The sequence below is a fragment of the Vipera ursinii genome (genome assembly GCF_947247035.1).
Source record: "Vipera ursinii genome assembly, chromosome: 4".
NCBI lineage: Eukaryota > Metazoa > Chordata > Lepidosauria > Squamata > Viperidae > Vipera > Vipera ursinii.
In genome coordinates, this window is record NC_139514.1 from 119,841,993 (window position 1) to 119,866,523 (window position 24,531).

General features: G+C 51.4%; 2 protein-coding genes across 2 annotated transcripts in view; one reads left to right on the forward strand and one right to left on the reverse strand.

The window, feature by feature from the left end:
- Nucleotides 1-1,770: 1,770 nt before the first annotated feature.
- DRGX (dorsal root ganglia homeobox) lies at nucleotides 1,771-24,082 on the forward strand (the record flags this gene model as incomplete). The annotated part of the gene is made up of 6 exons (XM_083361310.1): nucleotides 1,771-1,804; nucleotides 3,828-3,925; nucleotides 4,049-4,150; nucleotides 7,271-7,443; nucleotides 9,277-9,389; nucleotides 23,808-24,082. The coding sequence occupies 6 exons, from the start codon at nucleotides 1,771-1,773 to the stop codon at nucleotides 24,080-24,082; spliced, it is 795 nt and encodes a 264-aa protein (XP_083217436.1).
- The window catches only part of LOC310640630 (cardiac-enriched FHL2-interacting protein), a 38,113-nt gene continuing 32,006 nt past the window's right edge, over nucleotides 18,425-24,531 (reverse strand). The window contains exon 4 of the mRNA XM_083363043.1: nucleotides 18,425-18,899. The gene's annotated coding sequence lies outside the window, so the exon portion shown is untranslated. The remainder of the gene's footprint in view (nucleotides 18,900-24,531) is intronic.

Below are 24,531 nucleotides of genomic sequence, written 5' to 3' on the forward strand. Positions count from 1 at the left end.
GCAGTTCTGGCCAAAGGGCTGGGGGGCTTTTCACGCGGATTCGGATTAAGAGAGTTGAAGGAAGAGCTTCTTTTTCATTTCCAAGGCTCCGAAGTATTAAATCTTGGTTCTCCGATGCCTCTCTCGCCCCGTGCTGGCAAATTTTGCTTCCCCCCCCCAGAAACCCCAATTTTTGCTCTCGCTTTTCTAACTTTTCCGAAAGGGGATTGTTCCCAATCAAAGAGAATAGTCAGGTACATTTATCAACAGTTGTTTGACTTGCATCGTCTAATAATGCATCTTGAGAGGGTCAAAAAAACAACTTTATTTTCAGTGGTGCATAAATTAATTACACGCATTTAATAACCCAAATATCATTAGATCCCCCTTTCACGTCGTAAAGGCTTTACGCCGGGGAAGCGCTTAATAGGGCGGGTTGGGGGTCCATCGGCAGCCCATTATCTTGGTGTGCCGCTATTATGGAGCCTATTATGCTCCCCATCCCGTTCCCCGCTCCCCCGTTTGATGTCTTCTCATCCAATCCGGCGCCCCCCCGAATTCACATGTTCATCTGGAGGCTTCCCAGCCTCATTTCCACCCAGGCTTCGGGGTTGAGCCATCTCTCTCGCCGCCGAGTCTCCAATGCGTTTTAAAAGTAATTGCGGAGGGCCCCACCGCCTCTCATTTGCAGACGGGAAGCGAGCTTCAATCCGGAGACCCCTCGCTGCGAACAAAATCAAACCTCGCCGCGGAAAGGCGAGGCGGCTGCTGGAAAGCCCACCGAATGGCCCATTAGCGCTCCCGGGAAGGAGCGCGCCAGCCAAGCCAGAGCGCCAACGCCGGGCCCCGCCAGCGAAGGGGAGGGGCAGACCGGGAGGGACCCGCGGGCACTGGAGCCTCGTGCGCGTCGCAGGGGCCTGGGAGAGGACGGGGCGGCGGAGTCGGCCTCCCCCCCACTCCGCCCCTCCTACGGCTGGCGCTCGGGGCGCTGACTGAGAAATGACGTCGGTTTCCCCCCGCCACGCACCACGTGGGTCATTGGGAAGGCCCAGCAGACCTATCCAAGTTCCTCACTCCGTGCAGCGCCGGCAATAATCAGATTAAGGCCAATTACGCGTGAGATTATAAAAGCCAGCGCGAGGAGGCTGAGCGGGCTGGAGAGAGCTTCGCAAAGACAGCTGCCCGTTGGCGCGGCTCCGCCAAGGCCCGCAGCTGCCCCGACGCCGGCAGCTGCCGCCGCGCCGGTTAGTAGGGCTTTGGCTGCATCCGGCGCCGGGGCTGGGTGCCCTTTCCCGGGCCGCGGCAGGGGAGGCCCCGTTCGCCCACGAGGCCGGGGCGCGGCTGGGGGGGGGGGCTCTGCAAGAGAAGGAAGCGCTTCACCCGGCCGCGGGAACTCCCGCCCGGGAGAGCCTCCGGCTGGGAGGGCTGAAGCCGGATGGGCGGCGCCTCGGAGCGCTTGGCTCAGGGCAGCCGATCCCCGGAGGAGCCCCGCCCGGGGCCGCCCGCGCCTTTTTGGCCGTTTGGCGAGGGAGGCGGAGTCTTCCCTCTCCGCGTCCCTTCGCCCCGCTTCGGCTGTCGGGCGACTTTTCCCGGAACGAGGGCCTGGCAGAGGCGAGGAGGAGCGGGGAACGGGTCGCCCTCTGCTGCCGGCGGGGTCCGCCTGACCGACTGAGCCCGGCCCGCAAGAAGCGGCGCCGTCCCGTCGGGCCAACCTCGCTCGTTTGTCCCGCAGTTCCAGCCACTTCGGACGCCGCCGACGCCACCGCCTGCAGCGCCCAGCCCGGGCCCGGCATGTTCTACTTCCACTGTCCCCCGCCGCTGGAGGGTGAGTGTTCGCGCGCAGTCGCCACCGTAAGTAGGCGCGCAACTTTCTTCGGCGGGCGAAGCGCTCCCGGGCTGCGGCTCGGCTCCTTCTGCGCGCTGGAGGCTCCCGACCTCAGGCTGAGGCTCGGCCGCGGCCGCTGGGAAGAAGCGAGCGGGGCCGCTTGGCCCGGGGGCGGCCCGGCCGTTGGGGAAGCGCGACCGAACGGGACTCGCCTGCAGCTCCGGCCCGGAATCGCACGTGTCTGGCAGCGAGCGGGCCACCTGCTTCCCGCCGCAGTCAGAGAGCCGCGCGCGGACGCTGGGAGGCCAGGCCCGGAGGCTCTCGCCGCCTCCTGCCGCCCAGATGCTCCCCTTCGCTCTAATCGGGAGGCGCCGCGGCGGCGGAGTTGGGGGCGGCTGGCCCGGGGGCGACATAAATCTCCCCTTCTGGAGCAGGCTGGGAAGGAGACGGGCCGAGGAGGGGAGGGAGGCTTCCCGCGGGAGAAAGGCGAGCCCCTCCGCCTCCCCCCCCCCGGGCTTTCTATTCGCGGCAGATGGATCAGATTTTAAAACGTTTCCAGCTATAAAAATCGGCGGGGGCAGGAAGAAAAGGGCAGGCAGGGCTTATACTGGGGCCCGGCCATCCGCAACCAAGCGCCTGCTCCTCCGATACTCGCCCGGCATTCAAGCCCGGCGGGGGTCTCCGGGAAAGGGCCGGGGCCGGGATTGGCAACTGCGGCGCCGCCTTCTCCAAGCGCCCCGTCTCAGAGCGGCCTCAGCTTCCTTGGAGAGGTTTCGCCTGGGAGGCGGCAAACGGGGCTTCCGTCCCTCGGAGACGGCGGAGTCCCAGCGGCCGAGCGCCCGGGAAGAAGGGGGCGCCGGGGCCGGATCGAGGCCTGGTGTTTCTTCCCTTCCTGCCCAGCCCAGCTGCTCCCTCCGGCTAGACTTGGGGGAGCGAGCGGAGCCTGGGCCGGCTGGGCAAACGCGAGCGTGGCCAGCTCAGCGGTGCGCAGGAGCAGCGCCGGCCTCGGCCGTCTAAGCGGGCCGCTCGGCGAGGTTTCCTTCCCCGCAGGACGCCTTTGGGCCGCGCCCGCTTCGCGCCGAACGAGCCTCCTTTGCAGGCACTGCTCGTCTGCAAACGAGGCCGGAAGGCAGACCCGGGGGTCCCTCGGCACCTGCGGCCGCGGCAGGCACGAGGAGCGGCGCCTTAAGAGGCGGGAAGGCCTTTGGGAAGCGATGCCCCTGGAAGAGGCGAAGCAAGTCCGGCCCCTGCGCGGTTCGCGGGCGCCCAGAGGAGATGGGAGAGGAAGCCGGTGGGAACCCGGGACAGTCCCGCGGAAGCCGTAACGGGGGTGCTCAGACGGGCTCTGGAGGGAAGTCCTGAGTGACGGGGCGGCCGGCTTCGTTGCGCCGTACCACCCCGCGGCATCTCCGGGGGTCAACCGAGGCCTTTTGCCTGAAGTCGGGCCAGAGTCAGGCCCCCAGCGGGGAGTTCCCCTCGGCCATCGGATCGCTCGTCTGAGCCGGGTCGCTTTCTCCCGCCCGGAGGACAGAAGCGAGCGGCCCTGGCTTGGACGGGCGGTCCCGGAGCTTCCCTCGGGCCGCTCCCAAAAGGGACAAGGGAGGGGGGGCTTCGACCACCGCCCCAGTGCGCCCAACGTGGCACCTCGCCTCCCTTTGCCGCTGGCCCCTCAGGCGGGCTGCCTCCCCTTGCCCGGCCGACAAGAAAGCAAATCCACCCGGGAAAGAATTGCGGAGCTCCGGCTTATTTCATCTCTGCCCGCCCCTTCCCAAATGCGCCAAGCGCGTCTTGCCCATCGGAGCGACCCGAGTTCCGCTCGCCGCCGCCTTTCTCTGGGCCCGGCTCCTTAACCGGGACCTGGACCGGAAGGCTTCCCGCTCGGGGCAGAGGCGTTCCGCTCTCCTGCAAGCCTTGGAGCCCGGCCGGGGCCCCTGGGGGCTGCCGTGACAAGGCGGCAACGCCAGCCTCGGCCGTCCAGAGCCGGAGTGGACTTTCCTCTGAGCGGGCCTTTTTCCTGGCTTAGGTGCCACGGCCTTCGGCGGGCCCTCCACGGCGGACTTCGAGGACGGCTTCCTCCGTCGGAAGCAGCGTCGGAACCGGACCACCTTCACGCTCCAGCAGGTACTGGCCCGCTCCGCGTGGAGGAAGCCGTCCTTCCCCGCGGGGGGGGGGCGCTGTGGGCCGGGGTCGGGCGGGTATGCCGCCCAGGAACCTTGCCCGACGGCTCTGCTTGTCTCCCCGCAGCTGGAGGCGCTGGAGGCGGTGTTCGCCCAGACTCACTACCCGGACGTCTTCACCAGGGAAGAGCTGGCCATGAAGATCAACCTGACCGAGGCCCGCGTGCAGGTAAAGGAGAGGCCGGCGGCCCGGAGCTTCGCCCTGTCCCCCTCCCGCTTCGGCCCCTTTCCCCCTCGCGCCCTCCTCGCCTTGGCCTCGCGCCGCCTGCGGGCAGGATCCATTTGCACATTTGGCCAAAGGAAATAAATGAAGCCGATCTGTCATTTTCATGATGCACTTTAATAACATCAACATAATGTGGAATATTAGATTAGGTTGATTAATCGGTCATTCATAATTAACCAGTGATAATGTTCTACACTAATTTGTCCGTGTCTCTGAGGTACTAAATTACATCAGCGCCCATCCATTTCCGTGCATTGGAGGGTCGCGGGGGGGGGAGGGGAGGGGGAGGGCGGGGCGCCCCCGAGGGAGGAGGGGGCAAAGGCTCCCGCGGCTCTTCCTTGAGGCGAAGCTGCTGTCCGGCGAAAGCGACTGGGGGGAAAAACAGTTTGGCTCGACCCGATTGAAACGGGGACAAAGGAGGACTCTCCGTTTTTTGTCAAGCGAGGCTCCGTTAGGTTTGCTCCGTCTCGAAGAAGCTGTAGTGAGAAGAGCTGTTCCAGTTCTTCCCTAAGCTCGCACATCTGGGCGCCTCTGCCTCCCTCGGTCCTTTTGGGGAGACGAGCGAATATATATATTTTTTCGTACCCAGAAGACACAGAGAATCGGAAGCTGTCTCTCCATTAATTCTGCCAGACGTTTCCTTGTTTTCCCCCCCTTCTGGATATCGGAATGAACGAAATAGGTTAAAATAGAACCACTTTTAGCAAAACGTGCCAATATGCACTTGGTCGACCAGTAGAATTCTCCCTCCTTTTACGTGGAGTTGGGCCGCCTTTGGCCGCGCTGCGCCCGCCGCTTTCTTCTCCCGGAGGACTCCAGAAGTGCCGTCCGTCAGCAGCGGAAAGTGCGCGAGTCCTTCCGAGAAGCCTCCCTCGGCTGAGCGGCCTCTCCCGCCGGGAGCGCTCGGCCTAGGCTGGGCAACACGCGGCGGCTAAGGTGGCCTCCCCGCTTCCCTCCGAGTCCTGCGAGGAAGTGCGTGCAGCCGGGGGTCTGGCCGGGCCGGGGGTCCCAGGGGATCGGGGCGGGGGAAGGACCGAAGGGCCGGGGGGCTCTGCCAGCGAGGCCCGAGGGAGGAGCGGCGGGGGCGGCCTCCTCCCTGCAGGTGGGCGGAGCGGAGCCTTGCCAGGGACGAGGCCACAGGTGCGCCGTCGCCTCTGGGCGCCCTCGGGTCGCTTCTCCCTTCGGGGAAGGCCGGGAGGGACCCGCAGCCGAGAGCCGGAACGCGGCAGGTTTCCTAGGGCGAGTTCTGGAGCCTGGGCCGCCCCTTCCGCCTGCCGGCTCCGAAGGCCGGGAAGCCGTTCAGGGCCGAACACGGGGAGGATTCCCCCGGAGGACCGGCTCCGTTTGTTTTTGAGGCGGAAAGGTGCGATTAAGCGTTCTCCTTGCCAACAACGGAGCTCGAAGAGGCAGAGCTTCCTCCCCTGGACGCCCAACTGGCTGCGCCTTCTCCCTCGGCCAGGAGGTCCCGTGTGCCAGCGGACCTCGGAGGGGGGAACCAGGTGCCGAATAGCTCCACACCTGCGCACGCGCACAGACGCATAGACACACACACACACACACACACACACACACACACACACACACACACGGCTCTTATTTAGCAAGAGCCAAGCTTTTCTTAATGTTCACATATGTTATTTATGGGGCTTTTCCTGCCTGCTGCTTCTGCCTTCCTTTTATGTGGGTGCTTGGGGTTGAGATTATGCAAAGATCTAATTGTAGGAAATATAATAGCATGCCTCTCCTTCCCTTGGGTCATGTTAGTATCTCTTAAAACCCAATGGCTGAGGAGAGATAATGGAATTCGCTGCAGTAAATTGGGGATTGTAAACAAATTATTTCTTCCATAATCAGATTACGCAACCATGATTATTAAATCTGAACATGAATCACTGGTCATGTGCAGGGAAATTAAAGTGATTATTATTATTATTTGGACACTGAAATCTCCCTTCTGCCAGTACGTGGGAGCTACGTTGGTTTGGAGTTTTCCCTCCCACCATTTTAGCAATTGGTGCCTAAAGACTGTGCTGCAAATTGAGATAAATGGGACAATTATGGAGCATTCAGAAGATCATAACTTCTTCCCGAAAGGTGCAAGGGCGAGATAGGGGTGGTGACAATTATAACGTTTAGCCTTGTTGTCGAGCCTTATGCGGGCAGACAATAGAGTTGGGGGTCTGCTTTCATGCTGGGACACCCGGAGAAGAAGAAGCTCTGTTTACATGGCTGCCCTCCGCTCATTCAAATATGATTAATGCGCTGAAAAGCCCGGCCTTAATCGAAGATGATGTTGTCAAACAAAAACTAAATACGAAAATAAACGGCTTCATCAGGCTCTTTCTCCAGAAGCCGGCAAACTGTCATTGCAAAGTCATTAAAATATGATAATGAAAAATAGCTCAATTAAATGTTGTTATAGCTGTGACCTTCATTCAATTAAGGCACAAGGAAGTGTCCGCAATTGGCTTTGCATTTAATTCCTAAATTTGAATGCAGATAAAAATCATTATTCAGCCTTTGCTGATACATGCAATTAAAAGCAGGCTAAATAAAAATTGAGTGATAATAAGAACAATGATACTCAGCACACTGTAATCGCCTTTTAAATGGTGGGTTTCCTCGGCCCATAACTAAGAAAGCCCAATTGCCACTAATAAACACAATAACGCCACAAGTTAAGCCAAACTCTCAGTTTAAAATAATCACATTCCGATTTGCAGGAGTGTTTCTTTGAAGTAGAATGGACGGTGTGCAAGGGATTCAAACTGCATTTAAGCCTGCTTTTTGCAGATATTTTTTAATAATTTTGCAGTTACGGTGGCCTTACAATTGCACAACTAGATACATGTACATACATACGCATACATATATGCAAATATACCATTTATTTTCTCCTATTCTTTGAAGGCGGTTAGGCTTCAGACTGCTGGCAAATGAACACAATCATTTCCTAGAACGTCAGCCTTCTTAGAAGACTGTCAAAAGAAGACAAATCCACGTGTATGATTTTTTTTAATGTTCACACAAGGCTCCTGAGTGCTTCTCTCCAACCTGATTCAGGTCTGGTTCCAGAACAGAAGAGCAAAATGGAGGAAAACAGAGAGAGGATCTTCTGATCAAGAAGCTTCTAAGGAGGCTGTGACAGAACTGACACCCCCTGGAAGAAATTTAAGCTCCCCCTCTCCCGTTGATCAACCTAGGAATAAGAAAGAGAGCGTGGACCTTCAGCAGAGGTAAGCTTTGGCTTCCTCCTGGGATAAGGATTTGGCTAACCGCAGGCACCTGGGCATATGTGTGTGTGTGTGTGTGTGTGTGTGTGTGTGTGTGTGTGTGTGTGAAGGGGCTGAGGCAGAAAGGGAGGGAGGGAGGGAGGGAGGGAGCTGTCCCAGGTGCTTCTAGTCTTCCCTGGTCCCAAGCATCAAATTAAACCTAACAGAGGCACCAACTAATGGGAATAAATTGATGCCGTGTAGATTTAAAAGAAGGAATGTCCTATAACACCGAAGAAAATGTTCAGATAGCTCCGGCACAAGGTCATACTAAGTAGGTAACATTAATGAAGACAGAAGTATATTGTCTGCTTAGCTTGGGAACTCTTTGCTCCCGGAAGAACAGTAGAGAGTGGAAAGAGCTTTCATGCTTCTACGGAACACGGGAGTGACGAAGGACACGCAGCGATGCCTAGGACAGCACGGACGCAAAGAGAAAGGAAGATACAAATGGAATGGGAAGTGGGGTGAAGGTCCGGGAGTTGTGCTCCGGAGAGGGCTTCCGGGCCCGTTCTCCAAGCACCAGGGATGGCTCCTCTCCTGGCTTTCCCATAAGACGGCTTGCGTTGGTGTTGAAGTCCTTTAGGGTTGCACAGAGGAGGGACACCAGTGAGGCCCGTCGTATTTTCTCACCTTTCCCATGTTCCTCCATGGGTGGAAAGTGGGTGGCAGGACTAGTCCTTATTTCTGTAATGTCTTTTAAAGTTGAACTTTAATTTTGCTGTTGCTCACCTCCTGACAATAGCCAGCTGTTTCCTTACTTTCCTTGCCAACCGCACTTCTTAAGTCAGATGCTTCTGCCCTTCCTCACCTGCGTTTCTCACAGCTTCTCTCCCAACGTTTGCCCGTTTCTCTGCCTATCTTGTTGCGTTTATGCACCTTTGCCACATCTGGCAGGCTTCCTATCTGGCTCACCAAGGGAACTCCAAGTGGACAAATTGGGTGGATACTTTATGCCCCATGGGAAGATGCCAAAGCATATAAGCTGCTTGGATGCCAAGAGCTGCCACAAAGCCTCGTGTAGTTGTCCTAACGTAAAAATGGTGGTTTTACAGCTAATGACCGAGAAGAGATCAGAATGAAAGGGATAATTGCATCTTTCAGGGTTGACACAGAACTGACTGGGGAATTCTGGGAGTTGAAATCCACAAGTCTTAAAGTTGCCAAGTTTGGAGACCCCTACTCTAGTTTCCGCCAGCTACGGCTAAACTGCTCTTTGGGACATTTCAGGATGGGATCTGCCATCTTGTAAATTCAGTCCATTGTTCCATATCCCACACTGTGGAGAAAGAGACAGCCTCTTTGTAGATTCCCCCTGCAAAAATAGAAATAGGTTGAAAAAGTAAGCACTAGACTAGTAGCAACAGGCAATCCAAAGAAGAGGAATTAGCAAATCATCTTCCAAAAGCTTAATGGAATTGGTAAGCTTCCATTTGGCTTTGAAAGGAGCTTGCACGGAAGAGGACCTGCCTGTCTGAGGTAATGGGACCTGGAGAAGAACTTAATGGTTGACCGTGAAGCCCAAGGGGGAGATCTACTGGAGGCACTCCAGTTCCGGGCCACTTAGCATTTAAAGGTCAACACCAGCACCTTGAATGAAACTCCAACACAAACTGGCAGGTGGCTGCTCTGGAACAGGTGTCCAAAGTGGTGTGACGGTCAACATTCATCCCCAGGCAGGCAACCATTTCTCAGATTCTTGATGTTCCTGAAGGCGGATAATGCTGAGACGACGGTGCATTGATCCGTTCCTGAATTGCTCACTTGTCATCCCACCCTTCCCCTCCCCCGTTACAGCCTCAGCAGAGCAGTTGGTGCTTCTGGATCTTTCTTCCCTTCCTGTCTACCGGGGACCCTCCTCAACTCAGCGACGTACGCCCAAGCCTTGTCACAAGTGGCCTCCCTCAAAGGTAAGAGACACCGTGTGCCGCGGGGCAGAGTCTTCTTCAGCAATCGCCAGCTGGCACTCGGCTGAGCTGGGGTTCACTCCCTGAGTGCCACGGAGCTGGCTGGGCTCTCTTGGCAGAGCCCGTGTTTTTAAACATTACGTTCGGACTGCATGGTTAAATGTTCAATTTTATTATTGCATGTTTGGGACCTAACTCTAAATGAAATTAAATTTTATTAATTTTTTAAGATGCAATCTTACTTGGGAGGAGATACAATTAAAATCAATGGAACTATTCCTTCTGAGTCAACATTTGTGCTGTTGCTATATTTGGCTAAGTGCCTGCAGAGAAACGGGTTCTTGGAAACGGAGGCCTGATTGGAGAGGCATCTGGGGACACCCTGAGCTGAGAAGGAGAAACCCCATGAAGTCTTGGGGGGGGACAATCCAGGTGCCCCACTGGACTTAGGATCCTTAGACTATTATTTAAAACGTGCTGGGAAAGGATAAGTGCCAGTGCTGGACTGACCAGGCCACTAACCTCTGCCGCCTCCACTCCAAGGGTTCACGTTCCACCTCAGAGTGACGGAGTTGGAAGGGGCCTTGGGGTGTCAGGTCCCCCGCTCCCCCTCCTCCCCTACCCTATTCCAGACAACTTCTGTCCCAACGCAAACGTCCTGCGTATCAAAGATGTATGTTCGCGATGAAAGTTCTCTGGCAGAGCTAATCTGCCTGTGCCCTGCTGCCCGCCCTCTCTTTGGGCCAAGCTGAACGCGCAGAGGGACCGACGGAAAGCCAAAGGGCCGGGGTGGCTAGCAGAGTGCAGAGCCCAGACTGTCAGCCAAAGCTCTGATTCAGTAAAACGTCAGTAGTCCTTGCCCTGTTTCTGGTGGATGTCTTTCCCCTGCCTCTTTCTAGCTTCTCTTTAAACTGTCTGAAAAATCACCTTTTTGTCTAAAGCAGCCTTTCTCAGCCGTGGCAACTTTGAGATGCGGGGGCTTCAACTTCCAGAATATGCAGATGCTGGCTGGGAAATTCTGGGAATTGACGTTCCCACAATTTCACACTTGCAAGTTGGAGGAACTTTGCTCTAAGGGATTTCCCAGGGAGCCTTATTTCCATCTTAGGATTTGCCTGCATCCTTGCCTTCCCCCCTGGCAGGCTTGTGTAACAGATCCGTCCAAAAGTCCTCAGTCTCCCACAGCCTCTGGACATTATTTTAGTGGCTCTGGGTGGTTTTATGGCTAGTATCGGACGGTCGTGGAAGGCCCCACCAACTCCCAGTCTGTCCCTGCTTTGCCCCTTGCGAATAGGAGGGGGGGAACGAAAGGAAGTCGCAAACTAGAAAGAAAGCACAACGGAGCAGCAGAGTGCGAAAAGGGAAATAAAATGGAGAGAACGGGAAAGAAAGAACATGGGAGAGAGAAAAAAGAATGATTTTTGGTAGGAAAATGTTTCCTCCCGTTCTGATGTTTCACGAGAACGTTGCAGTTGACTGAAGGAAGGAAAATGTCCTTTGCGGCCAGAGAATAGGCTGCAGAAGATGGGGCTTCTCTGCCCCGGCACCGTTGAGCAGGGACCGTGGCCCCCCCCCAGGCAGGCAGGCAGGGCAGGAAGACGCCGCCCATCCGCTGCCTTGCCAGGGGAGGCCGGAGGGAGCTTTCGGCTCAGTTTAGCCCGTCAGGAGAGGCTTTCCTCTCCTTCAGTCAGTGGAACAAATGGACAATCGTGTTCCAAAAGTCGCAGGAAGGCCACATTTTGTGAAGGACCCAAAAAATTCATAGCCTCGGAGGGCTTTTTTCTCCCTATTGATGTCAGCTCAGCAACGTTCCTGACTGACTTTAATGGCGGGGTTGGCGAGCGGGGCTGAAAGCCACCCTCCCTCCCTCCCTCAAAGTCCCTCCGGCCCACTGCACCTCCCACCCAGCGTTTCCCCCTCCCAGCCTGGCCAGTGCAGGGGGGCCTTTGGCCCGGGGATGCCCTGACCTTGCAGCACTTATTGTGTTTCAACAGGATGTGGCAGCCTGCATGACTTTCCCGGCCTGAGCTGTGAGCTGCCATGTAAAGCCAGGCAGCCGTGACAAGGTGACCGGAGCCACGGCCGGCCTTTCAATGCGCGTTGCATGGTCAGGTTGCCCTTCGGACCTTTTTTTTTTTTTTGGTCGTGCCTAGTGGACATCTCTGCAGGTCTGACTTTCCTGGCTTGCCTTGTTTGTTTCCGTCACCCTTTGCACATAGGATAGGTGGAGATAAGAGCCCCGTTTGCTTCCGATGGCGCTGGGACCCGGAGAGCGTCAGCTCTGTCTTTCCTTTGAGATTTCAGTGGGGGAGTTTTTGCCCCAGAGGCTTCGCTCCTGTCTAAACACAATTGATTCACCATCAGTTTTCCCCACTTCAGTATAAAATGTTCACAGAGTGCTATAGACTAAATTGAATATCCTCTGGATTAATATGTTCTCTTATCCGCTTGAAGAAGTCTTCCTTACTTCTGTAAGTTTATATCAAGTTGTGATATCAACAATTTTATCATTGATAAACATTGGTGTGTTACTTAAAGCTTAGATTAAAGGCACGGCTAAAGTTGTTTGCATTAAAGTCACGTGGGTTTGATTCTCTGTTACACGCCCCTTTTGCAAAATGAGAGGGTTTTTTGCTTGTAATTTATACAACGCACCCACAAGGCATAAATATTCTGATTCAGAGATTTGCTTTCATTTGAATGCCTGAACTGAAACGACAAACGGAGTCAAAGTGTCAGATCAAACTGGACATTGCTGGATCAACGTAGGCCAGCCTGATTCAGTTGCCTCGGGCTCAGGGCCATGGGAACTGAGTCAGCCTGATTCAGATGATGGGAGTCAGACTGACTCCAAGGACGTGAGTAGAGAACCTCATCCAGGATACTCTGTCTCTGGCAGCCAGTCTCGGCTTGGTGCACTCTGGGGATCGGAGTCCAAACACCGAGTTCCAGGTCTGTAACTCTTACGGGCAGCGCCGGCTGGCTCCCTCTGACTGTCAGTAGAGTCTGTTACTCTCGGCAGCGCGAGAGAGAAGCCGGGATTTAGAGAGCAGCTGAAAGAGAGATGCCAGCAGCGCTAGGAGTTCAGACTGCTTCTAGCTCAAGTCTTTTTCTTTTTTCTGGGCGAATAAATTAAAAGAAAAATAGAACAGGGTGTGGTTTTTAAAAATATAATTTTATACGCGCAAGTAAGGCCCAGCATTATATTCACAGTGTGATTTGTGGGCCCTCTGGCAGAGGACAGGTTGCATCAGCCATTAAGTAGCATGCTGCATTCTTGCAGAGAGGCGGGAAGTGCAGCATTTGGTACCGGGCAGGGTACACACCGGTTTTGTAGGATTGTTTTTATGCAACGTTGTTATGCAGGCACTGGAATAAAGAAAAGAAGGAATGGAGAGGAGGATTCAGACTGTACTTTTAGCCAAACTTCTCTGAAATTGGTTCATATTAAACAAGTGATGTGTTTTTAAAATGTAATTATAGATAAAATGATGCTGCAAAATTGCAGATATATTTGTATTTACCTGGTATTAAGCCTGCTTAAGCTGAGTGATGCTTGGCCAGGGAATTGTAGGGGCTGCCCGTGCCCTGGGCCTTTTTTGTCTTCAGGGCCACGGGGAAGATGGAAGCCTGCAGACAAGGCAGAGGAGAAGCCAGAGCCTGGCTCAAATGTTGAATATTCAGAAAGGCTTTTGGGAGTTGTTGGACTTTGGGAGTTGGCCTCCATTTATTTTCCAGCAAGAAATTCCTTAGTGGGAACCACAGGTATCTTGCCTCTTTTACAGACAGAGCTCAGAGTAGTGTGCATATCATTTATGATGGTGGAGATGCTTATTTTGAACTGATGGAAGTAATGTGTAAAAGGGTTATATTTTCTCAAATATTTATTTTAATATTTATTTATATTAATATTTATGTTTTAAAAAATCCTTCTTTTTTAAGTGAGAGGCAGATTAACACTAAGAAGCAGTGCCAGGTGGTGATGTTCCCATTGCAGGGATCCTGGCAGGGGAAAAATAACCATATTTCTTAGCCTTTCTTTTAATGCAACCCAAGGTTGCAAGTGATGTGTTTCTAGAGTAGAAAAGAGCTAATTTGTGCATCCCCAGAATTTTGAAAGAGCCGGCCTAAACAAATCCTGCTACAGTCTCTCCTGCTCACCTAATCCCAGCATTTCGCTTCCAAGGGACTGACTGAGACCCAGAAGGAGGGGGGGGAGGCGTCCAGGTGAACTCCGCGAGCATTGTTCACAGGCCTGAGATTCATACCTGCCCAGGAGTGTATTTAATCTTGTTTTAAAAGCTCCACTCTTCTGGGAGTGGGCAGTTGGGAGCGTGTGTGTGTGTGTGTGTGTGTGTGTGTGTGTGTGTGTGTGTGTGTGTGTGTGTCTCCTGCTTAATCCTTTAACCATCTGCTGTTTTTTTATGCAGAGGCCCCTGGGGCTTCCCTCACTGTAGAATGCAAACTGAAGATTTAATAAATGGACACTAAAGCTGCAATCCTTTACTTACTTAGCCACAAGCTTTATTGAAAGGGGTTCCTTCCCCTTTGAGAAGACGAGGCGCCCTCATCCCTCGGTGATCGCGCCCAGTGAGGCTTTCTCTTCCAAGCAGGAATTAACCCAGCCCTGCTTAGCTTCTGGGACAAGCCCCCCCCCCCCCCGTCCAAGGCTGCCATTTCAGGGGCATCTGAGGAATGGGGGTGGGGCAGTCAGCAAAATCAAGATGGCAAGTGTGACCACACAAAGGTTTGTCCTTATTTTAAGTGTGTGTTCCTTTTTCTCTGTTGCAAAATGGCAGAAGGAATGCCAGTGAAATGCAGAAGCCAGGGCCCAGCATGAACTGGTTTGATCCCGTAGAAAACGTGAATTGGAACTGAATTGCAGAAGGAATATAGGAAGGGGAAGGTTGGGAAAGTGTACCAAACGATGTCTACACCTTGTGGAAGGAAGGACCCTGCGTGGATTGAAAAGTATGGAAGGCACAGTGAAGAATGCTGGGCGGTGTGTGTGTGTGTGTGTGTGTGTGTGTATGTGTGTGTGTGTGAGCAGGATTTCGCAATGTTCCTTTTTCACATCTGAGACCTTCCATCTCCTTGTCCTAACAGTTGGCATTCCTTTCTATCCCCTGTCTAACGTTGCTTACCCTGGAAAGGAACAGCCTGGCATAGAAGTAGGTTGGTATGGATGCGGGGATCCAAAGTTTTTGCTTCTCTTCACAAGGCAACAGACAACCCCCCAACCCCCCACCCACCCCCGGTACTTTTCCAAGCAGAGCGGCTGTGGCTGCTCAAAGGGAAAATCCTTTACATCAAAGTTTCTCAACTGCAGCCTTGTGAAGATGTGTGTTCCCCAGCCAGCAGGCCTCAGCAACACACATCTTGAAGTTGCTGAGATTGAGAAACCTTGCCTCACACCACTTGTTTTATTTATGCACTAGGTAGAGACATGGACTGGCCAGTATAAATTAGCAGGCTTAAAAGCAAGTGCCCAGCACAGTTCCTTAATGGACAGAGACAATTCATTAATTGCAAAATCATTAATGGAGGCCAACAGGAACCTCTGGTTTTTTCAGCTCTCAGAGCGTCTCTCTCCTCACCTGGAGCAAATTGGAGGGAAAAGCAGAATTCTTTGCTCAGGGCATGATTTGCACTGTCGTCCCCATCCCCCCCCCGTCCCCCACCCCCTCGTGGTGGTTGTTCCCTCTCTTTTATGTGGCTGCTCCTGCCAGGGTACATCCTCCTCCTCCTCCTCCTCCTCCTCCTCCTTGGCCATTGATGGGAAAGTAGCTTTTGCATTATACATCAAAGCAGCCATGGGATCGATCAGGACCATTCAGGGCTTTTGAGCTGCTCTGGTGGCAGAAGGGCTGCTGGACCCTTAATTGCGGTGCTTCTGAGGCAGAGAAAGGGCCGAGCTGTAAATTAGCCTGGATTAATAGAATTTGTCAACTCATCCAACTCTTTACAGGCAGGAACAAAATGGGGGGCTCCGAGTCATTTTGTGCAGGCAAAACCAAGCAAAATATTTTCTTCTGGATGGCGTTTTTATCATCTCCCCACTAACACCTCCTTGAAGGCAAATTTATGCCTTCAGAGAAAGAAAATATTGGAAGTTGTTTCATGAATTCGTAGGAATTCCAGATGCTTTTGATTCAAATTCCTTGCTAGCTGATTCAAAGCCATCCTTGTATCTTCATTATATTTTTGATCGTCATGATAGGCCTAGTCCTGAATGGATCCATTTTTTTCAGTCAGGGCTGCTCCTAAGTCTTTGTACGTGGTCTGTTTTATATGTGTTCAGGAGATGTAGAAAGGGAAGGGGTGTCAGTTTAAAGAAACAGTATTTTATGAAGTGTGAAGGCTCATCTTTTTGTTTTGCAAAAGAAAGTCAATTACCGTAGCCAGCTAATCCCACCATTAATGGAAGCAAATTATAAAAATAGTGAGCCACAAGATGTTTTCATACATCACACCAAGCCGGTATATGTTTGCTTTGATTTTGAACATCCTGTTTCAATCCTGATATCATATGTTTAAGTATTTCCTCATCCATATCACCCTTCTACAAAATGGTACATTTCAGACATTCTCTGAAAAGTCCAGCAGACGTGGAAAAGGAGCTCTAGTTGAGTTAGTCATATTGTAAAATCCTAAAAAATATACTTCATGTTTTAAAAACATATTGCCATTAATTAACTTGCATAGAATATTTTACCTCCTTATTCCAAAGATAAATAATATCAATTGTAATAATAATCTATATTATAAAAGGTTTGGACACGACTAAAAGATGTTTCCATATTGATGATACTTTAGGAACTCTAGATGTAGCCAAGGCTTCAGGGCCAAACTGTAAATTAAGGAAGGGTTTTAAGTGAATATGCTGCCATTTTGCAGTTTTAATTCCTCCTGTAATATCCCAAGTGGCTTAAAAACCCGATTTGCATTTCATTTCACCCTCAGTGCTGGCCATTGGTGGGAATGATAGAAGAAATCCAGGAATCAGAGAACGGTGAAAATTGGAAAAAAAAGTTTTTGATTAGGCTCCTGTCGACTGAGCGGCTGAGCTCCTGGGAGCCCTGGATCCTGAACCCAGGGAAGATTGGGCGCAGGGCAGCGGAGTTGGGCCTAATTTAGCATTCCAGAAAATATCCCACTTGGTGGAATAAGAGGCAATCTTGGGTGAGAAGTCAGATTTGGGAAACTGAGTTTTTCCTCTTGACTAGAAGGAAACATCACAGGGAATTTTCAGAATAGATGAAATTTCCAAGTACAACGTGTGGAGATGGAAATGAGGAATTTGGGAACTAAGCGTTCAGTGGATGTCTGTCTGCGATAAAGTGAGTGGCAAGTCCCCCGCTTTCTCCATGTGTGCCTAGCTTCGGGTTGATAAGTACAAGGAGGAGCGACTGGAACTGAATGGGGATTTATTTTGCACTGATGGGAAGCAGCCGGGATCACCTGGGATTCAGCCCCGCACGGTTCGTTCTCAGAGAACAAGGCAGTGCTTGGTTAACAAGGAATCCCAACAAAATACATGGGAACCAGTTTGCTTCCGGCCTCTTTGTGCATCGTATGGAAACTGTAAACACAGAAGGACTTGCCACTCACATCTCACCTTATCCCAAGTTGCTTTAAGCCAGAAGTGCAGAAATTCCATCGGTTCTTGAACCATGTGGAGGCTGGGATCCAAAATTCATTATACCCCCTTTAAAAAAACTCACCTCTTTTAGCCCCCCTCTTGCCCCTTGAAGCAGCCCCAAGCCTTCCCATGGATGGCTTTTGGGAGCCATAAAGGGGTTCTCTTGTCTTGTACCGGTAGTTTTGCATCCCTGCCCCAAACTCTTAGGAAGAAGAAATGGGGCAACGGTGAGCTGCTTCTTAAAATCCAAAGCTGAACTGCCCAGGCTGCTCCCGTTTTCCTTGAGTGGCAACTGTATAAATGGGATCCTTTGTGAACCAAACTATAATTCAAGTACCTGGAGTCAAAATGTGCTTTTGGCAGAAATGAGGCAGGACTAATTTAATTTTTCCTGTCAGTCTGTCTGTCGCAGATCAATTAAACTGTCAAGTGGATCAAATATTTCAGACTGTATTTATTACATTAAGTATTTATGTCCGAGCTCTGCCTTTCAAGCATGATGTAATATAGCAACAGTAGGTGCTCCAGATCAATTTTGCAGAATTTGCTCTAACCTAATGGAAAACTAATTGTGTATTTGTAATTTAGAATATGGGAGATGGCAGATTCTTGGAACGGATGAGCAAAGGCCCAGTTAAAAGACCGGGCCTCCGAGTACATTTTGCCGCAAGCGTTCCAGGGTGTGCTGAGAAGTTTGATAGAAGATCTACCTGCTTATGAGGTGTACTTCTTAGCTGGGGAGGAGGGAAGTGGGAAATGGCATGCTGGCTTGCAAAGTAATCTCTAGATTAGAGGTCCTGGCGCTCTGCTTTAGGAATAGTGTGAGGATATTTGGGATAAAATTGGATTTTGGTTGTTTCTGTGGAACATACTGGCCGGAGGAACCAAACTGACGGCACCGTTGCCTAATTAGTATCAAGGAATGGGACAAGGATATGACTACAGCTGGTGGTCTAATCTCCTCTTAACTTAGTAAAGCAAATGTGAAGGTCTCAATGGATCAAGGCCGGGATGGGTGGTGGTCAATAGCTGTGAGTCCATCTGTTATAAGGCAATAGAAACAAAATGAAGTTGTGCTGTTATTCTCACCGAAGTGCATATTTTGCATGGGGGTTCCTTCGGGTCTGCCTACATACGGTGGCAGAACCTTATTAGTCAGGGCAGGGCACTTGGGCTGTACTTATCACGTTGGTTAAGTAACCCACCGGACTTAAAAATGAAATGCAGGCATTGCTTGGGCTTTGCCTAACACGTAGTAGAATTTGACTTTCTTTAATGATTTTCTTATTTCTTTTGTCCCATGTTAACAATTTTCCGAAGTGATGGAGCAAATCAATTAACATGCTTTATAATCAGCAATCAACTCTTGAGAGTATCAAATGCATGTAAATAAAAGGCCTCGTTAGTGCCCTCCTCTGCACAGGACAGAAAGCAGAAAGTATGGAAAGCAGCTGAAATATTATCCATCACGCCCGGTGCTCTTGTGCCCCCCAGGGGAGGAGAGGACGGGCGATGCGTGGCATCCTGGCGATGTAGCCCAGGTGGGCGTCATCCACGCTGAGAGGCTGGGTTTGGGGAAGAAAACGTAGCAGTTCAAGTTGATGGTTGTAGTAGCAGCAGAAGGTCTTAAAGAGAATCTGGGCGTCCCTAGGCAGCTGTCGTCGTTTCTTTCTTCTTCTCCTATCCTCCTGCATTGAAAGAGACCCCTCCCTGTTTTTTAGGATCCCCTCAGGTACCATGGAAGTAAAATGTTGCATTGGGAGGATGCAGAGTACTTTTCCTACAGAGCAGGACTGAGGGGCGAGCTCGGACCAAAGGCTGCTCAAGCCAGGGAAAGTATTGTATTGGGTGTATTCCGATGCTCACGGAGACTAGCAGGAGCAAAAATGAAGATAAAAGAGAATTAAACAAATCAGTTAAAGAATTAAAATGCATTGATGAAAAGAAAAGAAAGCCCACCTTAGCAAACTTACCTCTGATGGAAGTGGAACCAAGCAAAGTGCAATTAGCGGTGTCAGAAAGCAGCCCACCTTGGAGAGCGTGATCTTAATCCAAACAGGATGTTAGGTAAGGAAGGTAAGGCCCATCCTGGCCAGACTACCTGTGAGCCGCCCCACACCCAGCTCTTCTTCACCTCAATGCCTCTAGGATCCATCGTTTCCCTAATGCTGGAGCCCAGAGGACATCTAGACCCCAGCAATGGCTCCATTCCTCTTACTTGGTCTCCTTTGGGCTGGCCACCAAGATTAAGTATCCATTTCTTTTCATCCATCCAATTTGTTATGTAAAACAAGATTCCGGCAAAATGTCCTAAATACTCCAATTGCTGAAGATTCAGTCTGTCTGTCTCAGTAGATCTGGTTTGTGCTACTCAGGCACCAGAATCTTCAGAATACTGTTTCTGTGATGATATTAACAGGTCTTTTTTAATTAAATGTGCAACCAGACACAAAATCTGCAGTTACAAGAGCATTTAGTCCCAAGAGTGTTTGTGCATTAATACAAAAGTTTGCTGGGCTAGCGCATAGAAAAGAAGTAGCTGATCAACAATGTGAAATTAAAATAATGGCCAATTCCCCACCCAGTATATGCAATTCTGTTCGGGCAGAAGACAAAGGGCAGAGAGGCCCCCCCCCAGACCCGCCGCTGAGCCCACCAGAGTCTTCCCCATTGTTTTGAAGATGGAGGAGGGGGGGGTTCTGTTTTGCATGCAGGAAGACTCGGGAGACCTCTGAGGAGGGGTTGAGAGACTCTCCCAGTCTTGCCGTGGCTCAGCACAACGTGGCTAGAATTGAATCTGGAGCGCAGCTCAAGAACTGTGGCTAGTACAAACAACAGAACCACTCAGGCTGGTTCCCAAACTCAGGTCCAGTGCCTCTTCTCCTCTGTAATGGTAATTTGGCCTTTTGCTTCCTACACTCGCTCATTTGTCATAGGTGCCCGTGTACATTTTTCATGTTTCAGATTTGGGAATTTGTAGCTACTAGCAAAACCCTGAAGCGAAACATTTTCAAAGGAAAAAAAAAACCAAGAAAGTCCAGTTGCCTTTTGGAAAAAGAACCTTTGGGTCAAGATGACAGCCACAACCAGATGTTTGAAGGCCCGCCCCTTTACATCTGCCACGACAAGAAGCAGGAGCTTCGGTTGCCTGCTGTGACCACCACCTTCGCTTTTTAACTCCTGGGCTGTGCCAAAGGCAGGCTCCCCATTCCTTCAAAGTAAGATGGAGGGCAGGTATGGCCCTCCCCCTCCCCCGGGGCATCCCTTGATGCCATATCCGGAAAACTGGGCATTTACTCCCCCTCACAATCCGCAGGAACACCCAAGCTCAGCGATTCCCAAAGCATCTCAGCAAAAGGGAAAAAGAAGGCCATGTCATTCTTCCACTAGATTTCATCGCCGGCTACATGCTTAACTTTTGATTTATAGCGAAGAATAGTTTGCTGGTAGAGACTAAAGGGCATCTGAGGAACAGGAAAAGAGATGCTGAGAGACTCCAGTGTTGCCACTTCCAAGACTGGAAGTTGCATGAGGAGATCTATGGGCACACCACAGTGAAGCTGTAGGAGAAAATCTCTTTTGTTCAACCCTACGTCAACTGAAGCCTCCATTTTGTCTAACTTAATCTTACTCTGGGACTAATCTTAGAGAGGGAGCAGGGCAAAGTCATTTGCTTGAGACCACTTTCCCAAGGTTGGAGGTTGATTTTGTTCCCCAGCCGGTCAGTGCTGAAAGGGAGGTCAGGACTGAAGACAAAGGGGCCTCTGGGCATGAAATCAGCCACAACCCACCTTGGCCTTGTCGTTGTGGAGTTATGCCCGTGTGGGAGTCTGAGCTGCTGTTCTTCTCTGGAGACCAAAAGCTTTTTGGTAATTCAGTCCGTAACAGACGAGACTCCAACCGGCGCAGACTTCTCGTCTTGGGGATTCTCTCAGGGACTCTGGAAAGGATTTTATGAGGCCTCCTTAAAACTCACGTTGCTCTCCTCAGTCCACAAAAGGGGCTTAAATTCACCAAGCAAGATTTATGAGTTCCACCGTAATGGGTACAAATGTCTATTAAGGGATCGCCAGTGTGTAGTTCTACTTAAAACTGAAAAAGTTATTACTAGAGCAGTCCACGGCCTGCCCACCACATCCTGCTTCTTCCATGAGTCTTTCAGAACTGCTCCTGTTGTGTCAGGGGATGGCGACTTTTCTACCTACCGTGTACGTTTACACTTTTCTACCTACCGTGTACTTTTACACTTTTCTACCTACCGTGTACGTTTACACTTTTCTACCTACCGTGTACGTTTACACTTTTCTACCTACCGTGTACGTTTACACTTTTCTACCTACCGTGTACGTTTACACATGTTCATTTACCATCTTAGTGCAGTTGGTGCCTGGTGGCAATGCTTCCTCGGGGCATAAAGATGTCAGCACTCCCTTTTTCAGTTGTTTATTTATGTAGTTATTTGTTTTAAAGTAAAATATATGCATTAGGCCAGTCAGAGGCATAATTCACCTGTTTACTATTCCGAGGGAGAAAGAAATGCTAAGCGAACATTTGCGCTGCCATTATTTATGAGTCTGAAACCAAATTTCAGCAGAGGAATCTTTGGCGTGTCCAAAATAGGGCTGGGAGGTAGATGCGGTGTGTCCCCATCCTCTCCCTCTGCCCTTCTGGACTGGGGGATCTCGTGCAAGTCACTCCCCTTCCTGCCCTTTTGCTATCCCTGTGGAAGCTGGATAGTTGGGGAGCTGAAACAGCAACTCAAAGCATAGAACATAGACTAACAGAGTTGGAAGGGACCTTGGAGGTCTTCTAGTCCAACCCCCTGCTTGAGCAGGAGACCCCCATGCCATTTCAGACACGTGGCTGTCCAGTCTCTTTTTGAAAGCCTCCAGTGATGGAGCACCCACAACGTCTGGAGGCAAGCTGGTCCACTGGTTGATTGCTCTGACCTTTAGGAAATTTCTCCCTATGGTGAGAAATTTACTTACCGTATTTTCCGGTGTATAAGACGACTTTTTAACCCATGAAAATCTTCTCAAAAGTTGGAGGTCGTCTTATACGCCAAGTTGTCTTATACACTGGAAAATACTATTCATCTCTCTGATCTTTTCTGCTGGACAGCGGGATCGCTGGGTGAATGGAGGTAGGCGATGGCAACCCGTGGTTAAGCGGCCAACAGCGAACGGGTGATGGAGGGCAAACTCTCGTCAGATCATGGGGCGGCTGCTGCAGCCACCACCATTGCTCTCTCTAGGACTGGCCATGCTGGCGCTTCCAATGCTGGCTGTCAGGTCCCCGACGAGAGGAGGGGCAGGCGGTCCCCAGAGGTGCGCCGCTCAACAGTAGGAAGGGAGCACCTTTGCTCCCGCCGAGGCACCGCCTGACCCGCGCCGACCAAAAGAATCACTTGCCCGGTCACGGAGTGTGGAACTGAGAGCAGCAGCACACCAAGTGAGAGAGCTCAGAGAAAAGAAGGCGAGCCCCCCCCTTTGGTGGGGAAGGAGCAAAGCTGGGCAAATCACAGAGCAGGCGGAGCAGGGAAACGTTACAGGGGAAAAGGGGGTGGGGTTTAAAGGGCGAGGTGGGCGGGACGTGGAGACGTTCTGTTAGAAGTAACGAAGGAGCCTCCGGGCGCTTTCTGGATCGGATTGTGCAAACTGAGGGTGCCGCTACAGTCCTCGTGTTTCCCAGGGTTGCCTGTCGTGCCAGAGGTATTCCCTGTAGCCCCAGATTCTTTAGCTCCCCACTTTCCTTAATTCGGACGAATTTTGTGCTCCGTGGAGAAACATTAATACGCAAATGCCGTTTGTTTAACTGCGCAAAACTCGGGGGAAACCTTGGTATTTGGGAACGGAAAGGCTTAAGACTTTTCATTTCTGTTTTATGCACGGGCTGGGAGGGTCACGAAGTTTACCTCTTTTATTTTAGCAACATCTTGGCACTTATAAAAAAAGGGTACTAACGCTAAACGAGTTATGCAGATTGTGTGCCAGGAAGTCAAATATTGAGTTATTAGCCCAAACCCTATAATTTAACAGGAAAAGTAGGGGTTCGTCTTATACGCCGGGTCGTCTTATACGTCGGAAAATACGGTACTTACTTCTTACTACTTACTTTTCTCCTAATGAAATTCAGCAGAGAGACTCATGAACTTAAAACGCACTGTGGTTTATTATGAATACTTGTTGTTATTGATTTTAAATTAACATTTCCTAACTGTTTCTGGACGTGTTTTCACCTTGTTTCCCTTGTCTTAATCTGTAGCCAAAGAGCACGTAGGGTTTCCACATCAAGCAAGAGAAAATAGATCCAGGCCTGAGCCAGATTGCATGGCCAGTGAGGTCTTCCATATTTTAGGCAAAGGTTTTGGAGTGAAGGAAACTCCTGCTGCTTTGTGTTGCTTGTTGATTATGCCTAGGACATGGGGACAAAGGGGCAAAATCCGGTTCCCAGTTCAGAAACTCTGAACGGCTTACGGGTTCTGCTGGACAGTCCGTGGCCGAAGAGGTGCTCCCAAATGTCCTTGATAGCAGTGGATTCCACTCCTGCTTTGCAAATATTTCCCATTCCATTGCAGCCACGACTTCTGTCAGACTGGGATTCACCCGGTGCGTTTGTCTATTTAAAATGGTCTAGAACCGGACAAGGCTCTGCTGCTGCTTCTTCTGGCTCTTATCTAGAGATGGGCATTACGGGCTGAGTCCACTCCCGCTCTCGCTCGTGATCCTTCTGGCAGCTGATGGTTTTATCTGCTCACCTTTCTCTCTCCCCCCCCTCAGGTGGCCCCCTGTGCTCCTGCTGCGTCCCTGACCACGTGGGCCTCTCCTTCCTCCCCACCTATGGCTGTCAGAGCAACCGCACGGCTAGCGTGGCAGCCCTGCGCATGAAGGCCCGGGAGCACTCGGAAGCGGTCCTGCAGTCTGCCAACCTTCTGGCCCCCGGCAGCAGCCCCAGCCCCAGCCCGGCCTCTGGGCCGAAGTCAGCCTCCGAGAATGTCTTGGACAACAAGCCCCCCTTGACCATGGAGCACAAGGAAAGTGAAAAGAGCATTTGAGAGCCCACCATCCAGGCCACGGGGACCCCTCGCGCCCTCCAAAGCCAAATTGAAGTCCAGCTCCTTGGGTTGTTCCACAACTGAAGGAAGACTCGGTGGCTGCAAATTAGCAAGACGTGGGCGCTCACCTGTTTTGGCCATCCCTGATTGCCAGCTTCCCTTCCCTCAGGTTCCTTACCGTTCTCACTAAATCTGCCGGCACCTTCTGCCATTAGCTCGTCTGAAAGAGGAATGAGATCAGGGGAACTTCCCTGTGGAGAAAGGCAGAAGGGCGTTTTCCAACGCCTCCTCTGCATGTAGCGCCCGTGAACCTCTTCATTAAGGAAAACACGCTGGCATTTCACATGGAAGAACCTGAGATTATGAGGACATTATAAGCGTGGTTTAGGAGGCCTGAATCTGCTGATTGACCCAGGCACTTGGGCAACGATCTGTAATGTGCAGAAAGG